Source organism: Genypterus blacodes, unplaced genomic scaffold, assembly GCF_046128005.1.
Source record: "Genypterus blacodes isolate CSIRO-AG114 ecotype Tasmania unplaced genomic scaffold, CSIRO-AGI_Gbla_v1 ptg000052l_1, whole genome shotgun sequence".
Taxonomy (NCBI): Eukaryota; Metazoa; Chordata; class Actinopteri; order Ophidiiformes; family Ophidiidae; genus Genypterus; species Genypterus blacodes.
This window is the reverse complement of record NW_027466864.1, coordinates 568,542-594,926: the sequence shown is the minus strand read 5'-3', so window position 1 is coordinate 594,926 and position 26,385 is coordinate 568,542. Positions and strand designations below refer to the sequence as shown.

The following is a 26,385-nucleotide window of genomic DNA, read 5'->3' as shown; positions in this document are numbered from 1 at the left end:
GATTCTTTCAGGAATTGTTTCTGTGTTTCTACTGGTATAACAGAAATATGATCACATTTTTATTGAAAAAACAGAAAACATAGGCCACTACAAAGAGCATCCAGTTTTGGGGCTGTTGAGATTGTTTTATTCATACAGAAGGGAAGGAAAAAGAACAAAAGAAGGAAAAGAGCAAGGATGTGTGATGTACATGTGAATGAAGGCAAAGGGACAACAAACAGCGACAGCAACCAACCACAACCAGCAGAGATGTGTTGAAATGACGAGACAATGTGGAGACACAAATGACACCACTGATGTTAGTATGATGTCGTAGGCACCGGATGAAAACATTCCACTGTACCTGCAGGTGCAAAGCGTATCATGGGCTGTGGCAAGAGTAAAAAGGGGGGAGAGGCAGGGAAAATAAAACAACAAAAATGGAGAAATGCCACACCTGCACCCCAACAGACACATCATCCCACATCAACACACCCATATCCTGGCCCACCTGTAATAAAGATGTTGAAATGAGAGACCTATTATTTAGTATCTAGGTATCCAGACATTTTTTGACTCACCTTTACATTTAGATCAACTGCCAAAATCCCTGTTGCAAATAGACACAGACACAGCAATAGCAATGTTCAAACATGAATTTACAGGCAACCACCAGATAATTTCTTGGCGGTGTTATACACACGTGTGCCTCTATGATCCTCATCTGTTGTCGGTGAGTTTTGGGACAATGATTTGTATTTACTCGAAAAATGCAAACTGTAAAAGTATAGCAGCTAAGTGGGTGATAATGAAGACGTTATTATATTTTTTCTTCATTCGATTGATTCAGTTTGAGTACGTTAGAGATGTAGTTAGTTAGTAAATGGAAAATGTGTTATCGTGACCCAGTAGGGCCTTTACATATAGTAGGAACTATTTGCTTATTGTTTCCTTACGGACACGAAAATGGACCCACGTATAAGGAAAAGGTCCGTCAGGAACTTCCTTCCCCTTACTCCTTTCCGCGTGTATCGGCTCAAACATGGCTGCTCGTAAAGAACCCGCTCCAGCTACCACCACCGCAATGCCTTCTACCGCCGGTACTTTGGACTCTCCCGTCAAACAGATCCAGATCGAGGGACTTGTAAGTATTTTAGTGATGTTATTTATTAATTTTACGTCGTTTAATCGAATGTGGTAGACAGTAAGGCGGCGTTAACAGATGTGGCCGCTAGCCGAAACGCGAGCATCATGGCGGAATCTACTTTGTTAAACGGCTTGTTTCAGTATCTTTGGCACTTGCGATATTGTTTGTTATTACGTCGTACAAGAATGAAAACTTTGAATGTATCAGACTAACTCCAGGTTGTGGCGTTCACTAGCTTCAGTTTATACATCCGAGTTGTTTTATGTTGTTACCAGGACCTTCCTGATTAGTTGTGTTTGTGTGTTCATAGAAAATGGAGGAATTGAGGCTACATGTAATGATTTGTAATGTACTCAAAAATGACCTTGATGCTCATTGTTAGGGTTGGAAGGAATGCCAGGCGATACCATGGTTTTGAATGTTTATTTTCCAGTGCTTCTTTGACTGTACTTATCCCTGAGGACCTTTGGGAATTTTCTCTTCGTATCTTCATTCATATCGGCGTAAGGGGCTGTGAAGTTTTTTGTGTTGTATTTGAACATTTCCATAGACAAGCACAAAGTAATGTTACACTGCTTTGTGGGTAGGAACAATGGTACAGTCCTTAACAGATGATGGGGAAACAGGAGGCTTTATTTGTCTTTCGTTTGGTACAGTGGCTCCTCTCTCCTGGTCCATATTTTCCATTATTTCCAGTTCTAACTATGCAATTTTTATTTATTTAATCGCCTGAGTTTAATAATCTTTGCCCATGATTTTGCAAACCTTCCCCTAAGTATAAGAAACTATGGGCTTGTAAATCTGTCCCCTCAATTTTCCAAATGGTCCCCTCGCAAATGGAGCGTGAGCTGCTTGGTAATGGAATTAAGTCTAATTGCTATGAACTCAGAGTAGTTTGGGTGTTGGCTGATGGCACAACATTATTCCATCCCTTCAGTGTGTTTTGTATATTGTGTAGATTCACAGATCTGCGATTACAGTACACTTCACTCAATCAGTGGCCCCCAGGCTATGATGTCAAAGAAAATAAGGCATATGAAGTTACAACAGTTCTTGGATTCAAATGAGGAATTTCTTGAAACAGATGCATTGAAACATTCAAGTTTGATGCAAGTCCAATGTTTCCCTTGAACAGACTCTCCTTCCTAGTTTCTTTTGTCTGTAAATGTAAAGGTGTCGGTCAGTGTTTAACACTTGAATGGACCCCGACAGGATTCTGGCCGTGGAAGTTGAAAGAAAGTGATTATTTGGCCACTCACCCAAACGGCTTCATCGCATTCTCAGTGTTGGCCTGTAAATTGATCCATACCCACACATTCATTCACACCTCTGGCTTTGTAAGGTTTGTTGTTGTTGTGGCACAGTATTGATGCTGATTGCATTAAGTTGGATGCATCATTGTTTGCCCTTTTGTGCCAGTTTGATCCCCGACATTCACAGCTTCTATTCTCACTTTAATTGTGTGCTTACCTTTGGCCAGTTTAGCAAGTAAATGATGCCGCAACACACCATTTATCTCCATATAACCTTGGCTGAGCATCATTTTCATCTGCAGTACCACTATATGAGCAGCAGAGGACAAACTTGCTTCACTGGCACTCGGTGACGCTATGACTCCTCCTGCCCTCCTCAACCACTCTGGACACAATTCAGCTCGTTTGCCTGAAGACACAAGCAGGGTGTGAGCTTGCCCTCTTGCCGTCTTCCTTTATCATGCTCATTACAGTTGCCCCCCACCCCACAGAATGTCGGAGCCTTTTTTCTAATCTAAATATTTTTTCCTCGATGAGTATTATTTAGACTTTTAATGAGGTTTTCCTGTTTAATTTCCTCAGCCTTATCATCGAAGGATTTTAATCACTGCAGTTAAATTAAAAACAGTCCAGAGCCGTTTAGTGTGTGAACCCTTTGCAGTTGAAAGAAAGGTGGGTCTGCTTGAGGTACAGATCTGCTACCTGCACGTGTCGGTTGCCGTAGCGTTGCGCCATGACCCGTCTCTCTCAGAGGTTAGCCCACATGCGTCTTCGCCTGCCGCTCTGTTGCAGAATGCTTTCTTTGCTTTGAAGACTTTCGGCGGCGAAGTTGCCAAAGGAACGAGGGGCGGCACGGTGGCAGGTTCCATTAAATTCACAGAGATCACACAAGTGAGAAAGACTGGACTAATTCGTTCTGAAATGGGCAACAGGCTTCATTCAGTCACCACGCCGCCGTGAATAGAGATCACTTCCTGGATGAATGAAGTTGTTCGTTTCAGCGGTAGCAAACGTTTCCTCAGCGTCTGGGCTGTCATTCATGGTCATGGATCATATCTCTGTTGTCACTTCTTCCCCCGAGGCCCTCACAGTCCCTGTTGGGTCAATCCTCCATCACACTGCATGTTCAAGTTGTACACAACTAAGACTGGTGAGATGAAGGGAACGGTTCACCTCCTGTCTGCACTGTCTCTCCATGTTTTTGCCTTTTTCGCCTTTGTGTGTTTGTTCAAAGTCTTGCTCAGTTAGACCAGTTTTGACAAAACGCAGTGGACAGGTATGTGGCCATGGAAGAACCCATTACATTTTGGTGCTGAGTCATGGCAGGATCCTGGTCTCAATTATTCTATAGAGTATCAATAAATGGTTTATGGTCCAGGTCCAGATGAATGGATTGTGGTGCAGATCCAGATTAAATTTTAAAACGATTTTCCTCATGAATAAAATCCAGCAATTACTTATTTGACTTTCTTTTGAGGGCAGTGCAGCAGTGTTCAGGCCTGTTGCTCCACTACATACTGTCTAATCTTCTGAAATCAGAAGATTATCAGGGCGTTCTGGAGCTGAACGCGCAATGTCTCATTTTCATCATTTGTCATTGGCTCCTCCAACACCATCCGTATGATGAGCAGCTGGAAAAGTTTAGAAGGCTCATTTAGAGACAGAAATTGCTTGAAATTGGGTTCAAAGTTGCAATAGCTTTTGTCCAGAGCAATTCATTCACTTTATATGTAAAAATCAAAAAGAGGATGCCAATTACTTACATACCTACTAGTCATTTTCAACTTACTTCAGTGCGTGGGCCGATCCAAGCAAAGTAATCGCTTTCTACATCTTAATGCCTGAATAAGTCCTGCATAGGAAATCAAAGCCTACAAAAGGAGTGTAGGAGGAGCAGTTTGGGAATTGAAACACATATGAACACAGATCTGTGAGAGCACACATTGTTAAAACTGACCATTGCTCCACCCCCCCCCCCCCCCCACACACACACACACACACACACACACACACACACACACACACACACACACACACACACCTCACACCTCCCATTGGTTGTTGCTGTGTTGCTAAGAGATATCAGTCTTTGACCGCTTCACGCTGCACATATCCAATCAGCTTCACCCTGACAAAGTCAAACATGGTTGGGAAAGGTTTCATACAGCCAAGTGCTGGAAGTTGGCAGGCTTCCCACAGATTGATTTTGGGTGTCTTTGTCCTGACATACGGTCTCTGCCACTCTGATGTATTGTCCTTATCAAGTATGTAGTAGTAGTAATAATGATAAAAAAAGCTGTTTTATGTCAGGAGCACCTTTTAATACAGCAGATGGAGCTCAAAGTGCTCTATATAAACAGGGCAAAGGTGGGACATTTAAAATCTTGAAGCAAATGAAACAAAGCAGGCTTAATAGCAATCAAAAAGAGTCGGAACATAAAAGGTAACAAGCAGTAGCAAGTTAAACGATGTCGTAAAAGGAAGAGTGAAACGGTCAGATGTCAGAAGTTTGGAGACACGACTTCTCTTCCATTAACATTTCTCAGCAGGATGAACTTGTTTGTAACATCAGCAACATGTCGGAATATGGAATCGCACTACATACGGTTTTGTTGTAATATCGTAATCGACGTAACATCGTTTTCTGTCTTTATATACTCTACTTCATTGATCCCGCGAGGAAAATTAAGTCCGCCGCATTTAACCCATCGTCTCTGAGGGGCAGTGTCTCAGTCTTGCCTTAGGACAATTGTCCCCCGTTACTGGCCTTTGCTTGAGCGGTGTTGTGGAGAGAACGAGGACCTGTGTGTGTGTGTGTGTGTGTGTGTGTGTGTGTGTGTGTGCGCGGAGGAGATTTATGATAAGAATTATAGGCAGCCAACGGGGGATTTGGACCGCAATTGATTTTGCACAATTCAATTTTAAGCTTGTTGATTTACAATAGGCTGTCCACATATCAATCTGGGGGCCTTCTCCACATGAGGTGAGCTCAATGGGCTAGCTGCTGGGGAGCTAGATCAATAGCCTGTGTGTGTGTGCGCGTTTGGGGGTTGCTGGGCGGTGTACAGCGCGTGCTTGTGTGACAAAGCGATTGTTTTGGAGGTTGACTCACGTGTGCGGGCATCGGAGCTTTGCTTACAAAACCTGCCGACATTTACTAGACATATAGCAGTGAGTACAACAAATCCACTGTAATCTTCCTCCCTCTTGTCTCTCTCCACCCCCTATAAAGGATTTCTGTAGGCGTTGCCAGGCCACCGAAAGCTCAGTTGAAATTAAGCTTCATCTCCCTTTTGTTTGACCTTTATTTTGGGATCGTTGGTCACGTCCCCTCAACCTGTTGTCCAGGTGGATCGCGCTGAAATCCGCCATCGCCAGATTGCCGGGCTTCGATAGCTGACAGGCCGGTTTACCTCTCTCCTATCCGCCCTCACCGATGGTGCGAAACTCGGAAAGCCGCTTGTTGGCAGAGATGAAAGCCAAAGGACAGGGGAGTGGGTGGGTGCTGGGGAGGCTTTGTAAATCAGCCAGCACTGCTGATCCCGTTGACTTCCACTGAACCTCTCCAATCCCGCCGCCCATCTCCCTCGCCGCCGGTGACTCGCCTGTTTACACTATCCCCCCCGCCCCCCTCCTCTCTTTTTCTATCTCTCTCCATACACTGAATCATCTCTTTTCTCCCCCCTTTTTCTAACCCTTTCTTCTCACCCATGTATCTTGTTGCACTCAGTTCTGTTCCTGCCTTGCTCCGACCTCACCCTCCCCCTCCCACCAAGCTCTCTCTCCTCCCCTATTAAACTCTCACTCAGTCTCACATTTTCCTCGCTCCCCCTTCCTCTCCCTCTCCATCCATCTAACCATCTGACCTAGTGTTCAGGCCTTCCCACCCTTTCAGTCAGAGGAGCCGCGGCAGGCAGGGAATGAGATTTGTTTTTCTCTCACTCCAGCCCGTATCATCTCTCTTCTCCCGCCCCCCTGCTTGCTTTTTTTTTGTACTTGTTGCGCAGCAGGTCCAGCGCCATATTAAAATAAAACATCTCCTCCCAGGACGTGTGTGTGTGTGTGTGTGCGTGTGTGTGTGTGTGTGTGTGTGTGTGTGTGTGTGTGTGTGTGTGTGTGTGTGTGTGTGTGTGTGTGTGTGTGTGTGTGTGTGTGTGTGTGTGTGTGTGTGTGTGTGTGTGTGTGTGTGTGTGTGTGTGTGTGTGTGTGTGTGTGTGTGTGTGTGTGTGTGTGTGTGTGTGTGTGTGTGTGTGTGAGTGAGAGACCAGTAAGCGCTCCCTGTATGGTGGTGATGGGTGCTTTGTTGTCGTGCATGGTTCCAGGACTGCCACCCTGCCTGTGTGTGAGTGTGTGTTATTAATGCTCCTGGCTGTGACCTGCCTACACTGTTCTCGGTGTGATTTATGCTCTCTCCCTCCACACTCTGCTCTCAGCTCCTATTCCCGTTCATTTAGATGCAATTTTGCGCACAAATTATGAGGAAGTCTGAAACTAAACGTAACGGGCGCCGGCCAGCCTGCGGAATGTTAGAATCTCTCTTCTAAATAAGCATGTTAAACTGTTATTTTCTTTGTTTGTAATCATCCAATCACTCGTGTTCCTTTAGTGGGGCTGTGATGCCACTATGATTTTAATTGAGCTGGTGGGTAAAATATAATCGAGGCTAATTTATGTCAAAGCCATGAAGATAATACCCAGGTTGTTGGCTAAAAAGCAGAATATTCCTCAAACCGCCTCTTCTGTTGTGTCCTGTTTACCCATTTATATTTGCCATTAAAAATTAAACGCGCACACACAATGATGCATTAACTCTGCGAGGCAGAATAATGGAAGACATCGCACTAAAAATCCCAATATACTCCCTCGCCGAAGGAGAAAAGCATTTTTTTGAGGTTCACTCGATTTCTTAGATTTATTGTAGCGTGTGTGTGTGTGCTCGCTGCCCGCCTCCTTCTGTATGAAATACTAAACTGTACTGAACACTCACTGGCCTTTAGTATACAGTCAATATCAGCAATGCAGTGCGAGAGCCTGCAGGGTGTGTATAGCTTATGGCATTACACGGCTGAGGGCCATTTTCTGTCTATAATAGGTTGATCATGAGACAAAACACTCAGAAGAATTCCAGTGCTCATGTCTACACAGTAATGGTGCAGCCCATTAAAACAATATAACTGAAGTGGAGGTAAACAAATCAACAGATGTTCAAACACACATCATCCATACTGAAAGTGAAGGCTGGAATTTAACGCCCCTGATTAACAGTTTTTCCTTAAAATGACCACGAAACAGCCGATAAGCACATGAACCTTTACGTACTATGTTATTACTAAAGGCAGTAAATGATGATTCCACACGCCGCATCATATGTTACGGTACATCATGCACATACATGCACTATTTTCTGGGAATACTTCTATAAGTCAGTTGACGGAGTACTACACTGCAAGAAGAGTCACCTTTAAAGTTTATGCCGAGATTTGTCCCAGTGGTGTTAATTAATCTGGATAATGTATTTGTACAGTGATGCAACTTTACGGGTAAAAATAGAAGGAAGAGAAATAAAAATGAATTTGTGCAGCAGGCAGCGTTTAAAGGCCCACGGGGGTTTGTAGGGGAGAATAACCCGGTGAAACAGCCCCAACACAAAACAAACAAGTGCAAATCAACATTAGCTCCGACAAAACCGAATTGGATAGGATGATAAATTGCAACAAAGAGGAGAAAGTCACATCCACACAAAATGCATAAAAGACAACCGAGGGGTATAAATCAGCCCCGGTTTAGACAATGGAGCAATTGCAAGAAGGGTAAAGCCTCCTCTTCCTCACTCCCCCCCTCCCCTCTCTGCATCCACCTCTCGCAGTGTGGTGTTGCACCAGTTGAGCAGCGCCGTGACAGTCCACTTTGTGTTTTCCTCAGGTGGTGATGAAGATCATCAAGCACTACCAGGAGGAGGGCCAGGGCAGCGAGGTGGTCCAGGGCGTCCTGCTGGGCCTGGTGGTGGAAGACCGGCTGGAGATCACCAACTGCTTCCCCTTCCCTCAGCACACCGAGGACGACGCCGACTTCGACGAAGGTATGACCCCTTCCCATCTCATCTTGCCACGCCTCTACCGCAGCTGGAAGACACGTGGCCCCCACAAACACACACACATACCGCAAATTACATCACCACAGAGTCTGAAATGAGTACCTGCCAAGCGCCATAATGCAGTAAATTGATTTTGGAGGATAAATCAATAACAGTCACCAGGGACGATAGCTGGCGAGCTTATGAGAAGATACAATTTAAATACGTTGGCTGTACGGAGGCATTCGTCTTTGCCTGGTTTCAAAGTTTGCAGCTCTCCGTGTTGGCTCTGAGCTCCATTTTGAACATAATGAATTGCAGACTTGGTTAATCTTCTAAATGTGCAAGCAAGCTTTAAATGAATTCTCAACAAATGGCTCTGAAAATAGTAAGGTGACATTTCAGTGGGTGTGTTTTTCTCCTCCTGTACCAATTCTTGACAGATGAGATAAAGACTTAATTTTAGACACCGCTATCTATAATAATATCAAAAGTATCAAACAGAAACTATTGGGTCTTTGAATCCTGTACATACTTTCCTTTAAGTTTGGCACAGCTGAATTCAAATGGCCTCCACTCCCTTACTTGTGGAGGTAATGTCAGACTTAATGCGGATGCGTACTTGATGATGATGTTGCTGTACAGACGATACGGCACAGTGGCACGCACATCAGAGAAAGCAACACCACCCCCGGAGGAAATGTGGAGGTGAAATAATGGCGACAACTCAGCCGCCAGGTGCGCGAGCGTGTGTGACGTCCTTAAGCACACGCTAAGGACAATTCTGACTTTTAACTAAGATAACTAGCCGCCGGCTGACCTCATCTGTCTGTGCCCGGCGTTGACATGCGGTGCCAGCGCTGGCGTTACAGGTAGGCGGTGTGAAACGTGCGCCGGGTTTGATTCAGGTCTCATCTGACGGCGTGCGCCTCCCCCCCATAGCTCCCGTCAGCATTTGTATCAAAGAACGCTGTGCCCTCTGACCTCCAGCCTCCCCCCATCAGCTCGTGTTGTTACATGCGCCTTGTTAGCGCACCAAAAAACCTCTAGCAAGACTGAAGGGCGTGAGGGCGGGCAGATGTGGGGTGGGGGCGATGAAGGGAAGGGAGAAACTCCAGCTCTAACAGGCCTCACTTGCTTAACGAGCAAATGTCGAAAATTCTGCTGGATACACGAGCCAAAGGTGACGAAAGGTCATTAGTGTCAGAAGGCTTTCTTTGTCTGTCTGTGTGTGTGTGCGCGCATTCGTGTGTGTGTTTTTCTGTGCTGGTCAGTGCTATGGTTGTGTTGTGTTTACTTTTGATGCACCATATTCGACCCTTTAAGTTAACAAGGGCTCCGGTCAGGAACACACTGCCGCAGAAAAAGCCCTCAAAGCCTTTGTTTGAAGTGTGCCGCAATTATTCCACCGAGGGCTTTTGATCCAGCCGCCCGTCCATCAATTTGGAACCGAAATTCCAAGTGGTGATTAGAATAGAGTGTTGTGAGTCATTCACGCTGTGCAGGTGTGTAGGTGGGCGCAGAAATGGATTGTAAATAAAATGGAAAATAGCACAGGCAAAGGTAGAGGTCTCTGTAAATTGTGCAGTGCTCCGTGTCTGCTGTGTAGTTGTGCTGCATTCTTGTTATTTATGTGGAAAGTAAAAATAATTAAGAAGTGATGACATCATGACAAAGGCACAATTTACAGGATTTTATTTTTTTCCTATTTGGCCATGTTATCTGCAGTATTCTCTTACTTAAGCCGGGCTTTTCTGGTACCCAGCGGTGACCAATCAGATTTTCCTCTCTCTGAGCAAATACATGTTATGGCGAGCGGCTGGGATCAACATGAGCCGCGGTTCACCCTCGGGGACGTGGCCGTGTGAATTGAACTTACAAGCAATATATCACTTGGACATCGGCAAGAATGATGGTTTGAGGGTTTTCACCATGACTGATATTGCAGCAGGCAGCGCGTACAGACTTAATCACTAGTCCCCACCCCCCCCACCCACCCACCCTCCCTCCACCACGCATTTTGTTTGACGTGATGAGTGTGTACTCGATGAGATCAACCCTCCCTCCCTGCATAATCTTGGAAAGGTCCTGAACTAAACTGTGATATGAATGAAATAAGGTTTGAGATTTGGGTTTTGCAGAAAGACCCAGAAGGCTGCCTCCCAGCCAGCGACATAGCCTGGAAACGTGGTTACGTGTGTGTGCATACCCCTGTGTGTATTTGTAGTCTGTGTGTGGGTCTTCGTGTTTGCTTGAACTGATTTTGCCCCGTGTGTCTGCTTGAATCATGTTGTGCCATATCGTAACCCGATAAAACCCCTTTAGGTGAGAACTACCCCTCCAATCTGTCTCTAAAGGGAAGATGGACAGGACAGACGGGGGGGGACTGTGTGTGTGCCTCGCCTCTGAGCGCGTGTCTGTGTGTGTGCACGTGTGTGTTATGCAGCCTTTCCATCAACAGGTGCCAGTGTGGAGCTGTGCTTGCACAGGACACACAGTGAAAGCAAATGTGACCAACACGAGCGATGAAAAAGATGGAGGGAAGGCAGCGAGCGACTGAGCACAGCAGGAGCGGCCACTGATATAAAACCTTGGCTGAACCCCAAGCCTCTCCTATCTCCCCCGTCCTTGCATCCTCTGTCCTTGCATCATTGACAAAATGTATGATGAGTGATGTGTAGAGGTGCAGGCTTGTATTCTCGAGGCTTCTTGTGCGCCAGCGGCACGCGTGTGGCGTGTTATTAATGTGCGCTGGTCCTCTTCTTTTGTCATATAGCGGCAATACACACGAGACGTATATTTCATACAAAGATTGTGTGGCCCAACAACATATCAAACACAAACCTTTGTCAAGTTGTAATTCTGACCCTTCCCCTCCCCTTGCCAACCCCTTGTCTGCCCTCAGGGAGCCATATTGATTGATGGGAGATGCAGCAGGTGTCGTGTTTATAAATCAAGTCGTAAAAAGGAATTCCTTATACAACAAAAGCAATGAGAGGCATATCTGGAAGTTCCATTAAGCAACATTTGTGATTATTCACATTCATGTTTCCAGATTATTAACATTCGCCCCCTCTGTGATGTGCATAATTGTATAAATGTCATTCCTCTATAACAGGGTAAATGCGATTATATTGCTCAGCCCTAGTTGCCATGTTTGCTTCACCAGCACACACACAACTCTTGTGGACCGCACTTAGCACCGCAAGACAAAGTATTTAGCAGCCGAGGCGATTGTTGGAAGACGTAGTTAAAGCAATGAGCATCAACAGCCAGCGTTCAGAAATTATGTGAAATATCGACAAGCTTTTAAGAACTCTTTCCAGGTAAAACTGCATTTGGCAATCAAACTGTGAGGCCGGGCCAAGCTGTTAGTGAGTCGAAGAACAAACCAACAGTCTTCCAAGTCTTACAACGGCGTTTGTATACCTGTCAGTGCGAGTGTTTGGCGCCTTTCTGCCCCCTAGAGTTCAGAAACTACTTTGTCAGCTGCTCTACGCAGGAAGGCAGCACTGTAACCAAACTTGTAAAATGATAAATTGACAGCGACGGCACATATCATCTATACAATGACAGCGGGGCGCTGTGTCCTGCAGCGTAATTAGACAGTGCAATGATGCAGTGCCGCACCAAAGGATCTCTAAGCTCGCTGTGAGGCAACTGAATCAAATATTTATGTAAGAAGTCTCACTCGGACATGACACCTCTCCAAAAAAAAAGTCATCCAGCCCCCGGCTAACCACCGTTAGGTAAACAGCCCACGAAGTGTGACTCCACACAATTCACAGGCTCGTACAGCGTGACGGGACGCTTGTTTGACGAGTGAAAGAAGGGGGTTGTGTCAAAGTAAGCATCGCCTAATACCATGTTTGGAAAGAACACTCTCTGTTCAGCTGGTGTCACTAGGATTGAGCAGCAGGCCGAGGTATCCTGAAGGTACAACAAAATTGGCTGGTGCCCTTCCTCCCTCCCTCCTCTCCTGCTCTTGCCCTCCTCCACCTTCGCTTCCAGTCAGAGTTTCCGCCTGTCTCTCCCATCCCCGTCCCTTCTCCCTCCGCAGCAACTTCTGCCTGCCTTTTTCCCTCATTACCTTCTTTATCTGTCCTCTCCCGCAATATCCCATGAACGCCCTCTACCCGCCCCCCCACAGTGTCCTCGCTCCCCCTCTGCCACCAGCATAGAAGGCTTCATTAAACAATAAAGTGTTGGAGACAGAAATTATTTAAGCACCCAACAAATGTCCTGTCGGGATAATTATGCCCTGGAAATGAAGCGCTCATTTCATAAAAAAATTACGAGCCTAAATGGAAAAAATGGGTTCTCGTTTTGATTTTTGGAAAGACGGCACTGTGCAAAAGTTGCACACCAAGAGAACTGACTATACGTTGTAAAGTTATTAAGGCACCACACTCGCAGAAGTGATACCACTGAAGGGAAGGTGATTGATTTGTTCCTCTAATTGAATTTGAATTGAACCACCGCTCATCCAGACTGTATACACACAATTTAGGCTTAGAGGCTTATTGCGGCGTTCTCCCTTTTGGCGTCCTTGGCTCCAGTGCCAAGCTACTGGCTCTGTGCATGAAGCTTGAGATTGGCCCCATCAGATGTCAGCAGTAAATATTGGAAAAAATACAACTTTGAAACATGCTTGTATTGTCACGCGCCCTTTCAGTTTTAAGTGTTTTGTGGAAGCTCCTCGTAAAACACTTTGGTGTTTTCTTAGTTAACGATCCGTCCTTTTTGATACGACCACATGCGTAGACGTTTCCTCTGACTTGTTAATATCTGTAAGCCATTAATGAGGCTGGCTTTTGCTGTTTGGCATCCATTAATTCTTTATTTGGGCATTTTATGTCGTTTTCATGGTGCCACCGTTTGAATGACTCGAACCAATTAGCCACACAACCTCAGACTGAAGTGATCGGAATTGGCCGACAGACACAAGGCAAACTGGCGAGATTAATGTTCTATGACTTGAGCCACCTGTTCTTCCTTTCTACCAAGGATGTGCAAATCTGTGACAGTTTTGTTTCTCTCCTTCTAGCTTGTATTTTCTTCATCACACATCGTATGTTGTCATTCAGTGTCGGTATGCGCCATCTTGCATTTATTGGCAGCTGATGTGGAAAGTATACCCTGACCCCCAATTGTGTGAAAAAATACAGTATCCCCTCTATATAGGGCTCAGGAGAACTGTGTTTAATACATTGTTAGCGTGCCTTTACTCTGTCAGCTCCCCAAGGTTCTTGGAAGTGGCAAACAAATACTAGAGTGGCACAATCTGCCCAGGGTGCAAATTCTATATTGCGCCGCATTAGAAAAATTATTTTAGTTCGAAGTCAAAATAAGTTGGCACAACCTCTTCAGGGAGAAAACCTGAATGTGACACATTTCTGCCAATTTAGTTCACAGTTGCTCTTAATTTGCGTATTTTAACAACTTCAGGGGGATACTGTAAATGTGGCATGTCGAGGCTTTTAGGCGCCCTGTCTCTCAGTACTTAGTAACACCTCCTTTGGCAGAAATCGCTGCATCCCCGTTCGTGCAGCCTGCTAACAGACTTTCTGTGATGTTCTGCCTTAGGATTCTTTTTCTCATCTTCCTTGTAGAATGCTTGGTAGTTCAGAAATAATCTTAGGTTGTTCATGCATTGGAATCGTTCTGATCTACCCACAGATTTTCAATACGATTCAAGTCTTGCTGCTTAACTCCAAAAGCATCGAGCCACGGCCATGTTTAACATTTTGCAAGGCATTCTTTTTCTTCTTCTTTTCACCATCTACACTTTTGCTTGTGGCTAAAGAGTTTGATTTCTATTTCATCAGTCCACAGCATTTTGTTCCAAAAAGCCTTTGGTTTATCCAAGTGTGGTGCTGCATGCTGAAGATGTGTTCCTTTGTGATAAGATCACAGGTAATGTTTCCTTCTGGTTACGCTGCCAAGCAGATCATGTTTTTCCTACCTACATTTCTGAATGACATTTTTGGAAATAGAAGTTGGTGGTAGGTTGCTGTTATCTCATTAGCCTTCCTACTTGTAAGGGTCAATTATACTGTGTCTATTTTTCAGACGCATGGTTGTTTTGACTACCATAAGAAAGAGGTTAGCCCAGATGTGCTTGCTGAACAAGTGGAATTATTTAATAATATAAAAAAACAATTTCTTTCTTTTTAATTGGTTAAAACTCAGGACAAAGCCAATGGCATTTGATATGTCATAGTGGAGAATTCCAATTCTTGCTGTGCTGCCGGGTGATTGACGGTACATACAATCTGTTTAAAGTGTGCTCATTAGAAACATAGAAAAACTATAAATAAATGCATGCAGTACATGCATATAAACCTGAATGGTCATTTAATTATAATACCAATATGAATGATCTTTCTTTGATTTTTACAATTTGTTGTAATACTGTTATTTGATGTGGAAGTTGGATAAATGAAAAAAAAAAAAACCCCACATCCAATAAGACCATTACAAGTGGTGATAGAAGGTTAAAGAAAGATTAACTACTAAATGATTTAAAACTTAATAAAATCTTAAGACTCTTGAAATGAAACCGGTTTAATAAAGCAAAATAAAGGCAAATGAAATCAATCAAGCTAATTAAAGCACAAGACATCTCCCAGTCACTGCCGCCTCCTGACATATCGGTGATACAACCTGATAGAAGGGGTTCATGCAATATTGTAGCATTACTAACCTGTTGGTCCACTTGTAAGGTAAGACTTTAAAAAGAATGTATGCAGATCTCAGAGTTCAGCATAACAGAAGTAGCACCTGAAGTCCACCCCACGTCACTTTTAATTTATACCTTTGGGTGACGGGCGGCACACCTGGACGTGAGGCATCGCAACTCCCTGCACCATAAATTGATGTAATTAGGCCGGCCTGTGCTGGAACAACAGCCAAGCGGAGTCAAACTGTCTCCGCATGAGTTCTGTCTCCTCTTGCCTCCTCTGTGTTTGACCTGGCTTTTGGCAGGTGATTTGTCGGGATGGAAGACATATCTGAGGAGACTATTCAATCATTCGAGGAGACGCTTCCTGAAATCGTTTTCGCTCGGGTCGTTTGCGCGCGCAAAAGAGGCGGGCTGCTGGGAAAGCTGGAGCATCTGCCACACTTTCCTCTGGCCATTCTCCATCGCTCACTTAAACAGCCTGATTTATTAATGATCCCCGACACCTCCGCTGAATATTCTCCTCCCGAGATTTTAGTATATTGTCGACTCTTTGCACTCCCTTTCCCTCCCATTGCCTTTTGCACTCCCCCTTTGGTCTGCGGCAGCAGGCTTCATAATTTATAAGCTAGCTGCCTTGCTCATTGTGAAATCAAAGGGAGCAGAAAGTGAAATGACCTCAAAGCCAGACTGAACTTAACTTGACCATGGGGTAATTTGAGACTGTATGCCAACAAAAGCTTTCTGCATTAATACTTCAAACTGTTTGTTTTCCAGTCCTTCCTGGAATGCACACTATTGTCGGGAAAAGTGTGTACGTTTCCTTTGTACATTGTTATTGTAATGTACAGTTGCTTTAATGTGTTGGGCATTTATTTGGGAATATTTGCGTTACAGCACATTATGCCCAGGGTCAATTTAACTGTCAGTATTGCATTACAATGCTACAGTAAATGATTTAATATATTATATACTTAATTAAAATGTTGTTATCCGAAATGATCCGATCTAACTGATTACTTCTTAAAATTTTGTTAGAGGTCTGGATAAATTGACAAAACTAAAACTTAATCTTGTTTCATTTATGGTGGTGTATTAATTTGAAAGACGATGATGTAGAAAAATAAATAACTGCGACACGCCGGGGTTATATCATCTGTCAAAAAAAATTCTCTTAAGGTTTTGTTTTTAAACCCAGGCAAAGGTATCGGAGGGAAAAAACGAAACTAATTAATCCAGTTCTATCAGCGTTTTCCTCCAATGGAGTTTGCAAGGTTACCCCGAGGTTTTCACAGCTTTAATTGTTGTCTGTGGCAGACATTTTCACGGTGGGTTAATTGAAGTCAGGGGATTCAAAATGCCTCTGCCACGAGCTCTTTCCTCATTGCTGTAACTACACTGTTCAGTATGCATTGAGCAATCGTGAAAGGTGTTTGTGTGTGTGTGTGTGTGTGTGTGTGCATGTGTGTGTGCGTGCATGTGTGTGTTAAGATGCCCCACTGCCATTCTGATAAGGTCCTTCCTGGGGTGAGCCCTTCAATAGATCACCCTACCTGCCCCAAATGGGAAATTGATTTCCTCCATTTTTCCTTGCTCTATCTCAGCGGTGGCTAATTACAAATCACTTGGCTGACTATTTCAAAGCATAAAGGTATCAGTAAATGTTAGAAGATGTTATGTTTGCTGTCACATAGTTGGATGGGCCATATCTATGCCTTTTCAAAAGGACAAAAAAAACAGGCCTGCTCTCCCGCTCTCTCTCTCTCTCTCTCTCCACGTGCCGATATGGAGACTCATTGTTAGCTGCTAGATGGGGCAGTATCTGCTTTCAAATGCTCACTCTGTGTTATAAATCAGAGTGTGGGTCCCCCGGGTGCCGTCACCACGGCCATCAGTTCCACTGTTTTATTCATCTGCTCCTTTGTCTCATCACGAACCTGCCCCACATTAAATTTTGGTGTCTGTGGAGGATGGGAGGGTCAGAATGCATTACTGCAGACCGCTGCTAATCCAGGTGGGCTAAAGGGAGTAAGGGGGGGTGAAAGGTAAGGAGAAGGCAAGGATGTGATGGAGAGGAAAGAAGGTTTCAGTTGGAGGGCTATGGAGATAATGGAGGCGAGAGAAAGATATGAAGGCAAATGAGAGTAACTTAGCGAAAAAGATGGCGGGAAAGGGAAGAGTTGGCGAACGACAGAACAAGAAGGTGAGGAAAAGGAAATGTCAATACTAAACGTCTCTAGCTGTACTATTGGTGTTGTGCAGCTGCAATCGTGTTGTGTGGAATGGAAGGATGTGAAGGAAAACATTGCCATCATTTTGACTTAACTACCAGTACCAAGCCAGTGGACAAATAAATATGCCATAAGTTTGCCAGTATTACAAGCGAGGAGTGCAATTTGCGCAGGCCAAATACTTATTTACCGTAAGCTACATCAATGTGATAGACAGATCCGGTAGTGTGGGAGCCAAGGCTTGTTTACACAGAGGCCAGCATGAATAACCAAAAAGGAAATTCAGAACGCATTGCGAATCATTGATTGCATTGCCGTTCACACCAAGGCCATGCCGGGTTGAGAAAGTGGCAATCATATTCGGGTGCGGATTAAAACAACCCATCTGATCCTGGAAGAGGTGATCTTGGTTCATATTTGTGTTTTTTTCCCACTGAATTAGAGGAGCTGTCCGCCCACACACCACAACGCATTTTGTCCTTTGTGCTCGTGTGTTACATAATACTCCATTTGTATAATTGAATGTTGATATTGACAAACCGATTAAGTACGATTTCCCCTCTGTCCCTTACACGAAATGAGAAGATGTGCACACCTGAGCACGCACACCAACATCTTTCCCCATTCGCCCCCCCCCCCCCCCCACTTACTCTACAGACAAAGCCCTTTGACATGCAGCCCTGTTAGTTGTCAATACAGTGAACTAGTATGTATGTTATGCACATAAAGTAACCGCTTGTATGCATTTTCCTCAGTCTGAAGCATCTACAGGTGTGTTTTGTACATTTGTGTGCTTGCTTGTGTCAGAAGGCTAAGAGTGCTTGTGTGCGTTTGTTTGTACGCGCACGTGTGAGTCAGGCAGCTCTCCGCAGGTCTTTCTTAACAAAGATTAATTGCACCTAATCCACTGTGCCAGGTGGAACATGGACCACGGTGGGTGTGCTCCCACAAACACCAATACAAACACACGAGGAGACACACACTTCCCATTATAGCCTTGCTGCTGAAAATTAGCCCCGCACCTCTCCCGACACCCTGGACCAGACCACAACTCGATACCACCATTAACTTGCCGACAACACACACATTTATCACCGCTCCCTGCTTCAGATGAATGCGCAGACGGACAAACCGCCTTGACAGAAGGACAAACTATCTGCTCTCTCCCACCAGCAGCGGCTAACCTTGGCGATACAAAGCTTTTGTCCTCCTTTATCTTTGCAAAGACAAGGAAAGTAGGGTCTGTGGCACTATTTCCACGGATAATCTCCGGGCTGCAGCATATCTGCAGTCGCACACAGCTGGTGTATGAGATCAACAGGCTGATCATACCAGTTTCCTTACTTATCCTCCATGCAATATGTATGTTGGTTTAGTGGCGTGGTCCGTTAGTGTTGCCAATGCATCATGTTGCTCTGCAGGTGTATCCAAAGCTTGTCTTGTTCCCAATTCCAGAATCAGCTCTGCTCTGAACTGACTGTGACAGGATTACAGAAATAACGATGAAGATTGTACATTTTATTTTGATTTGATCGATAGTTTTATAATCCTGACTCATGGCTATTTTTGAATGTCAGAAAGATGTCACTTGAACAGATTAGTGGCATCAACAGAAGAACACAACTGATGCCTAAAATGGGCTTAACTAAGTCTGTTATAAACCCACCTTTTCAATAATCGGTATTTCTGCCTGCTTCTCTCTAACTTGGTCTTAACATATTTAATATTCACAATAAATAATGGAAGGTAATTGCGACCAGGTTTTGACCCTGATACATTACATTACATTACATTACGATCATTTGGCAGACGCTTTTATCCAAAGCGACTTACATTACATTACCACCCTTCGCAGAGGGGGGAGCAATTGAGGGTTTGGTGCCTTGCTCAGGGGCACCTCGGCAGGGGCTCGAACCGGCAACCCTCCGGTTCCCAAGCGGAAGCACTACCCACTGAGCCACTGCCTCCCTACATACATGACATGATACATTTCTTGCATTACAGTCAGCTACAGACAGCTACCTGGAAGCTATCAGGTAAACACAGAATAACAACGACGACGCCAGAACACAAAACGCAAACCGCAAACGCATAACCACATTTCTAGCACGTTGCTCCTGGCAGCAGAGATGTCACAGCACCAGCCAGGAACGGCAGAGAATATTTTGTCACCCATTTATTGGCACTTTGAGGGATAGAGATTATGCTTAAATTCAGCTCGTCTTGCCATCGGTGAGATCCCACGGCGAGCTTGTGCGTCTTTGGCATTTTATTGAATCTGCACACTTCCACATAACTTCCCACAGTAAGTTTCACCGGAGGGCAGGCATTTCTGAAAAGCTCTCCTTCTCCTCCCTCCTCCAACTTCCACAAGAGTGGATTGAACACGTTTCAGATTTCAGCTTTAATATTAATAAAAAGTTTGATGGCGCTCTAGCAAGTCACACCCAGCCACTCAGACTGCATGCTGGCCTCCTTGTTTTTTGTTAAGCACCTCATCTTTGTCTTATTTATTCATGGATTTATTAACGATGTTGAATGATTGTCCTCATTGCTCTAGTGGCTGTGTAGCCATGTTCATATCCGTGGTCTAATTGGCAGCGTCTGATCATAGGGGTGCTTTAATAATTGATGGGTTTATTTTATTTGAAAGGGGAGGTTGTAAAAGATGTTCTTTGTTTTTTTTAATCTCTGCACCTCTTTATTAACTGCAGTAAGTGTTGCCTGGAAGCCTCTGTCGTGCTTTACTATACCTGCCCAAAAATAGCTGCTTAGTCAGCCCTTTTCTCTCCAGCCCAGCGTGTGTCTGTGTGTAGGTGTGCATTTGTGCATGTTTGTTTGCACGCGCGTCTCTCTGCCTCACAAAGCTGTGAAAGAAAATGATCTTGTTTGGTAGAAACGGAGGAAGAGGGACTCGAGGACAAATAAAGAATTCAATCCAGGGCGTATGTGAGAAGCACTTAAAAGTTCGCTGAAGGGCAATGTCTGAGTGCTCAAGGCCTAATTGGCATATTGTATTATGCCAGTGGGACAAAAGAAGCAATGGCTAACGGATGCAACTCTGACAGGAACCTGGCAAGTTGTTGAGGGTTTTGTCTTTAGTGAATGGAGAAAACAGGATTTCCAGAGACTTCATCAGCACCTAGGTATGAAGTTGAGTCTGCTACACTCATCAAAGCCATGGTGTTTGCTAGAAAGGATACAAGCAGCATTAAGAAGAATGTTTGTACACAATCACTGTAACTGAATATGTCCCTATCCATATTCACATCCAGAAATGGTTGCATCTTGCTTACCTTGCACCTTTTCCCTACCAGAACACATTTTATTTTTTCCTTGAAAGTGGATGTTAAAATTGTCCAATTTGTAAAGCCCAACAAAGTTTGCAGGATCGGACTCGAAATCACACAGCTCACAATGGATTTTCTAATGAGACGACGGCTCTCATCAGATGTCCTTCGTGATTGAACAGAAAGGAACAGAAAAGCAGCAGCACAACAGCAAAGCCAAGTAAACGGACAGCCTCTGAATCCGCTTTAGATGGAAGACACCGAGATTCACTTTGTTCTCTAAAGCAAAGAATTATAGATTAAGTAAACACCATAGATGTCGACGGGGTCGAGCGTGTTTACAGGATCGTCACAAAAGCGCTTTAATGAAACTAAAATTAGGGAACCGTAAACAAAAATAGACCCCCGTTGCTAGAACAAATCAAAATGAGCAATGAGTGAGTTCTGAGAGGCTGTTTAAGATGTAAACTAGTGAAAGTAAATTGACGCCCATGTTGAAACAATGGTTGAAGAGTCCAGGCTCATTAAATTAGATTAGTGTAGATTTGCAGAGTTGAGAGTAGGCTGACAAAAAAACCCTGAGATGTGCCGACTCATTTCCACTCATCACACCAGTGTCGTCTATAAACTGTTGCAGCATTTGTTTTGTGTTTCTCTCGGCCCTTAAGTATTTATGAAATGCCAAGGCGAGTATGCTTTGCTGTCACAACTGAGCGTGACTGGCAAGATATGAGGAATTAGTCATTTAAGGCAGCCAGCAAAATCAGCAGGTCTATCAATCACCTTAAATGGTTGGATTTTCTGTTTTCCAGTCTCGTCTTTTAATGGGACGCGCAAGTTTTATTTATGTGTTGGGTAAGTTGGGGAAGAGTGCAAAGCCATCTCTTGACTTTGCTTAACAAAGCACAGATTCTTGCAGTGTTGAGTGTCACTGATATGTGATTGGTGTCCTGATTTTTTGGAAAGTTTAAAAAAAATACATTCCACGTCCGCTTCCTTTTAACGGAGGCCTTAAAACCGTTCATTCTACCTATTTGCAGACTGAGGAATGTCATCTCATTTTGAACTGTATCTGTTCACCGCCCACATCAGCAGTGGAGGGAAGGGAGGCGATAGGGAATGCAATCATTTGACATTTTATAATTATCTTTCTCTCAGGTTGACATAGCTATTTATAGTCATTGCAATTTGTGTACATGAACATGTGCAGATTTACACTTTCAAGGTAAACCCCCCTGCAGCCTTTCAAGATGGTGATTAGAATGTGGTGTGACACACTGAAATGTGCGTCCTCACTTGCAGACACACTCACACACACACACATACCTCACTGACTGTTTGTAATTTTGTGGCCTGCAGCATCAGACAAGGTCTGATGTAGCTCACCTTTAGTGTCATGGAGTATTGAGCATGAACTATCTGTCTAGTTCATTACATTCACACACAGACACACACACACACACGCACACCCACAGGTGACATCTTTTGGGTTATGACACTTACTGCCCAAGGTGGGCGACATGAGCTCACAGTAGGTAAATGCCTCACACCCCGAGACCCCTACAAACACACACACACACTTGCTGTACAGTTACAGAATGCATTACACGGCATCTCCAGCTCACACATTGTTGTACTCTCTTTGTTGCTGTTCCCACACATACATAAGCGCACACCTGCTCATACAAAAACACATTCTGTCTCCCACGTTCTGCTCTCACTCCCTCAGAATCTCTTTCGCTTTCCCTCTCCATTTTGTCTCTCCCACACTGAAGTTGTGGTCTGACACATTCTCTTTTAAACACACATTTATTTTGTCTCCCTCTTACACACACGCTTCCATTTCCTCTGGCTTTGTCTCTCACACATACGGGCACAAAATCAAGCAACGCTAAGGGAATGGGCAGGCTCATTCCCTGTCTGGCCCGGGGACCCAGATTGATTGATAGGAGAAGCAGCAGGGCAGCAGAAATGAGTTGAGGAATAGCAAACGATGGTGGGTGCTCCCATGGCCATGCCTAGATGATACTGTTAAATTGGCTATTCTCTGGCTAATGCTGCCGTTATGTCCACAGAATATTACCAGCTGTCTTGCATCACATCAGTAGAGAGGAGAGAATATCGTGGGCTTGGGTCCGCATTTTTCGAGGAAGTTAACACCATGAACAGGCCCTTTAGTAAGATAGGCGTCTCTTGAGTTGAAATAGACGGATCCTCACAGAAGCCAAGGTTGCTGTTACTGGCCCTCAGCTCAGCGTTTCTTGCAAATACTCGTCAATACACATGTCAGCACCGCAGGGCATCTTGTTCTTCGAAAGATCTTTTCTGTAGGTTTGTTTTTAAAACCCCTCAAAGACGGTGCATTTCAAATGCCTGTGGGAATCTCAGACATTGACCTGACAGTCAGCTGCTGAATAGAAAACCCACAGTAATGCAAAGAAGCTTCCAAACTATACTTAACTACATTTGTGTTGGTGTTAAAGGTTTCATGTTCTTTACTAGTGAATGAAAATCAGCAGCCAAAACTTGAAACTTATCCACTGACAAGGAGGGATTTGGCAGAATGTTTACTGTGAGCATTATACAGCATGTCGTTGGTATGAAGAAGTTGGGACAAATTTTGAATACTTACCAGAATTAACGCTCTAGTGTTTTGTTTTGGTGTAAACCCATTCTCCGTGGTTTGAAAATCTGAAGAAAGCACAAGCATCAAGAACACTTGGCTCCATCAAGTGTGTTCCTTTATTGCTCAAGTGAACAGATCGCCTTTGAAGGCTACGTGATTGTTCTTGCTGAATAGTGTCCCTTCTAGCCACAGGACTTGAATTCAGTCTCAATGCGTCTCGGGGCTTTGGTCATATCGTTTACCAAATTTCATCAAGCTCTCTGGATTCTGCTTTGCTTTTCTGAATAGTTTCACAACCTGCCGCAAACTAGTGCCTTTCTGTAGTCACGTCTTTCAAATCTCTGACACAGGTGTGTGAATGTGAATGCTGCTTTTCATTTTTAAAAGCTTGAATAAGTCCAGGTTGTATCAAAGCTTTGTAATAAAATAAGGCATCCAAAGTTGAAATTGCAGTATTTGTAAGTATTTCTGAATGCAGGGTAGGATGCACAGATAAACAGACCAGCAGAGCGGAGGATTTATCTCTGTGTACTGGCACTCTGTCAGTCCCGACTGTCTGTAAACTGGTGCACAGATTTTAAAACAAAGACTGACGATCTGCTTTGGCATGTGGTGGGTTAGTTGCTGTGCCGTTAAAGGTATCTGCGCTTGATCATTGGTTGTTTCAATCCCAATGTTTGACATGTATCAGGCTCAGTATCTCATCTGTACACAATCTTAAGTCTCATTTGAAGGTATTCAAAAAGCTAATTAGACATGCGTGTGCCACAGTAGTTCACGTGTTGGCAGTTATTTCAAACATAGAACCACAGGCCATATTGTAAACTGCCTTTCTTTACAGACAATCTAACATTGGTTCCTAACAACTATGGATAGACACCACTTGTAGGTTCAAAATAAACAGAGCTGACTTCATCACTACTAAAGGTCCAGGGCGAATAGTGAAGCTTCAGGAAAAAGCATCTCCCAAACACAACCTGTGTCTGAAATGGCATATTGCACCAGTCCAGTAAAAGTGAAGTAACGCATATGTAAGTATTGTGTCAAAAACAAGTTTCTTTACAGTGCAAGTTTCCGCAAAACGCAAAATGGCAGCTGTGGTTGTTACGCCAAACCACCTCCAGACTAAACTAGATTGTGTCTGATTTGTGACTCATTTAGTATTTATCTTTTAGACCATATCTTGCTTTTAAGATGAAATGCTAATGATGCCTACAATGTTTAATGAAAAGCAATGATATACTAAACACGATTAGAGTATAAGACTACAGTAAGTAAGATCAGAGCAATGCAAATGGGAAGGACTTGCTGATTGGATAAAGCCTGGTTTACATTTTACTATATAGCGCCACTTATGACGTAACCTGTTCCTACTGACATTTCCAAGACTCATCCCAAAATTACCGGATCGCGATATCAATTATCGAAGGCAAAGCTACAAGGTGTAATATATATGGGATCGTTTTGCAAAGGCCGCTGCCCCCCCTTGTCATTTTGAAGAAAATTGCAACGGAGAATGCGCCAATTATGGAGGGTCTTCACTCACCGCTGAAGTGCGCACGCTGACAGCGGCAGTCCCCAGTATAACTAAGCCTTAACACGAGACAGTCTGCTGATTGTTTTTGCTGCCGCCATTGTGAAGCTACTAGACCTCAGCTTATACTTCAAAGACAGACCACTTTGTGCACAATTTCCCTGCTAATGATGGAGTATTGGAGCAGGTATACGCCTGAGTGGTGCTTCAGAGGTAAGTACCCATACTGATTGGCACAGAGGTGCAGACACAGACCTGAATGAGAGGGAAGACTGCCTGCCACCTCACTCTGTGTGTCTTGGAGTCAGCTCCCAGCCAGCCCCTGGGCAGAGCCTCTCTCCAACCAACTAACTCTTAGTCTGCCACCACCGCGCCCACTGTTTCTCATGACACCTTTCCCCCCCACCCCCCATCACTCATCTCACCCATTCCTATTTTGCGTTATCGCCTACATCCGTTTTTATCCCCTGCCTTATTTGTCTCTGAAATGTACAATCCCCTACATGGGTTTGCTACAATACTAATCAAACACAGCTGGGAAACGGTGACAAATTCTATCTACCTCCACCTCCTTCTGTTAATAACAGAATTGATACGCTGCAGTCTCTGCTTCCCTCCAATACACCCCCATCTTGTACAATTCCCCACCTTCCCCCTGTAGTCCCCTGTCCATTGCTCTGCTTGCGTTTGTCTTACTGACCATGTCCATCACTAAATAAAAGGCCGGATTGAAAGGCCAGATTGGTTTATCAAGCTCCTCCCTGCAATAGGACCTTTTTCTTCCAGAGTCCATCTGATGTCCGAGATTTGTTGTAGGGGTCGGGGGAACGAAGAACCACAGTTCCCCCTCATTCACGACAAACTGAATGTTGTAATGTTTCATTTTACTGTCAAACATTGTGATGTAGGTGGGTTTTTTTGCTTGGAATATGACAAAGGCAGTGAAAGTATGAACAAGGAGGAAAATGTGTGTGGGTATGACATTTGGGATAAAAACTGAATCACTTCATGCAAGTTAACCGGTATTGTGTATTGCACCACTGGCAGAACTGTACTGATCCTAGGTTTTACAAATCATGAGCTCTGTGCGAGGACGGGTGCCTAGCAATGACAACTGAAATGAGCATGATTTAGATTAATACACTCCCTACTTTATAACACCACTAATTAGAGGTTAATTCTCGACCTTTCTAAAGAAGGCAAAAGAGAAATGCCGCTCTCGTAACACGGCAATGTTACATTTATCTTCATCCGTCCCCATTTTTCTATTCTTATTTTTCTCCCTCTGCTCCCTTCCCTGTTTATGCTTTTTCTTATTTCCTCTACTTATTATGTTGATTTTTTTCCCCCACTTTCCTTTCCCTTTCCATCTTTTCTGCTCATTTCTTTTGGCCTCAGCTTCCCACCCACCCTCTTTTCTACCTCACCAGTTTGTTCTTGTTAACGGCCCCAGCAGGAGAAGGATGTGCTCGACATGCTGGGGTCTAGGGGGCCACAGCTGCCCAATAACCCCCTGATTTATCAACCTCCTCTAGCTGCTAGCCTACATGGAGATGGTGTTTCACTCTCT

The 26,385-nt window shown here is 44.2% G+C and overlaps 1 protein-coding gene across 1 annotated transcript in view; it reads left to right on the top strand.

The window, feature by feature from the left end:
• Window positions 1-989: 989 nt before the first annotated feature.
• LOC143000980 (eukaryotic translation initiation factor 3 subunit H) overlaps window positions 990-26,385 on the top strand; it is a 49,537-nt gene continuing 24,141 nt past the window's right edge. Inside the window, exons 1-2 of the mRNA XM_076150501.1 lie at window positions 990-1,123; window positions 8,302-8,458. Coding sequence (XP_076006616.1) covers window positions 1,022-1,123; window positions 8,302-8,458 — 259 coding nt within the window. The 5' untranslated portion in view covers window positions 990-1,021. The remainder of the gene's footprint in view (window positions 1,124-8,301; window positions 8,459-26,385) is intronic.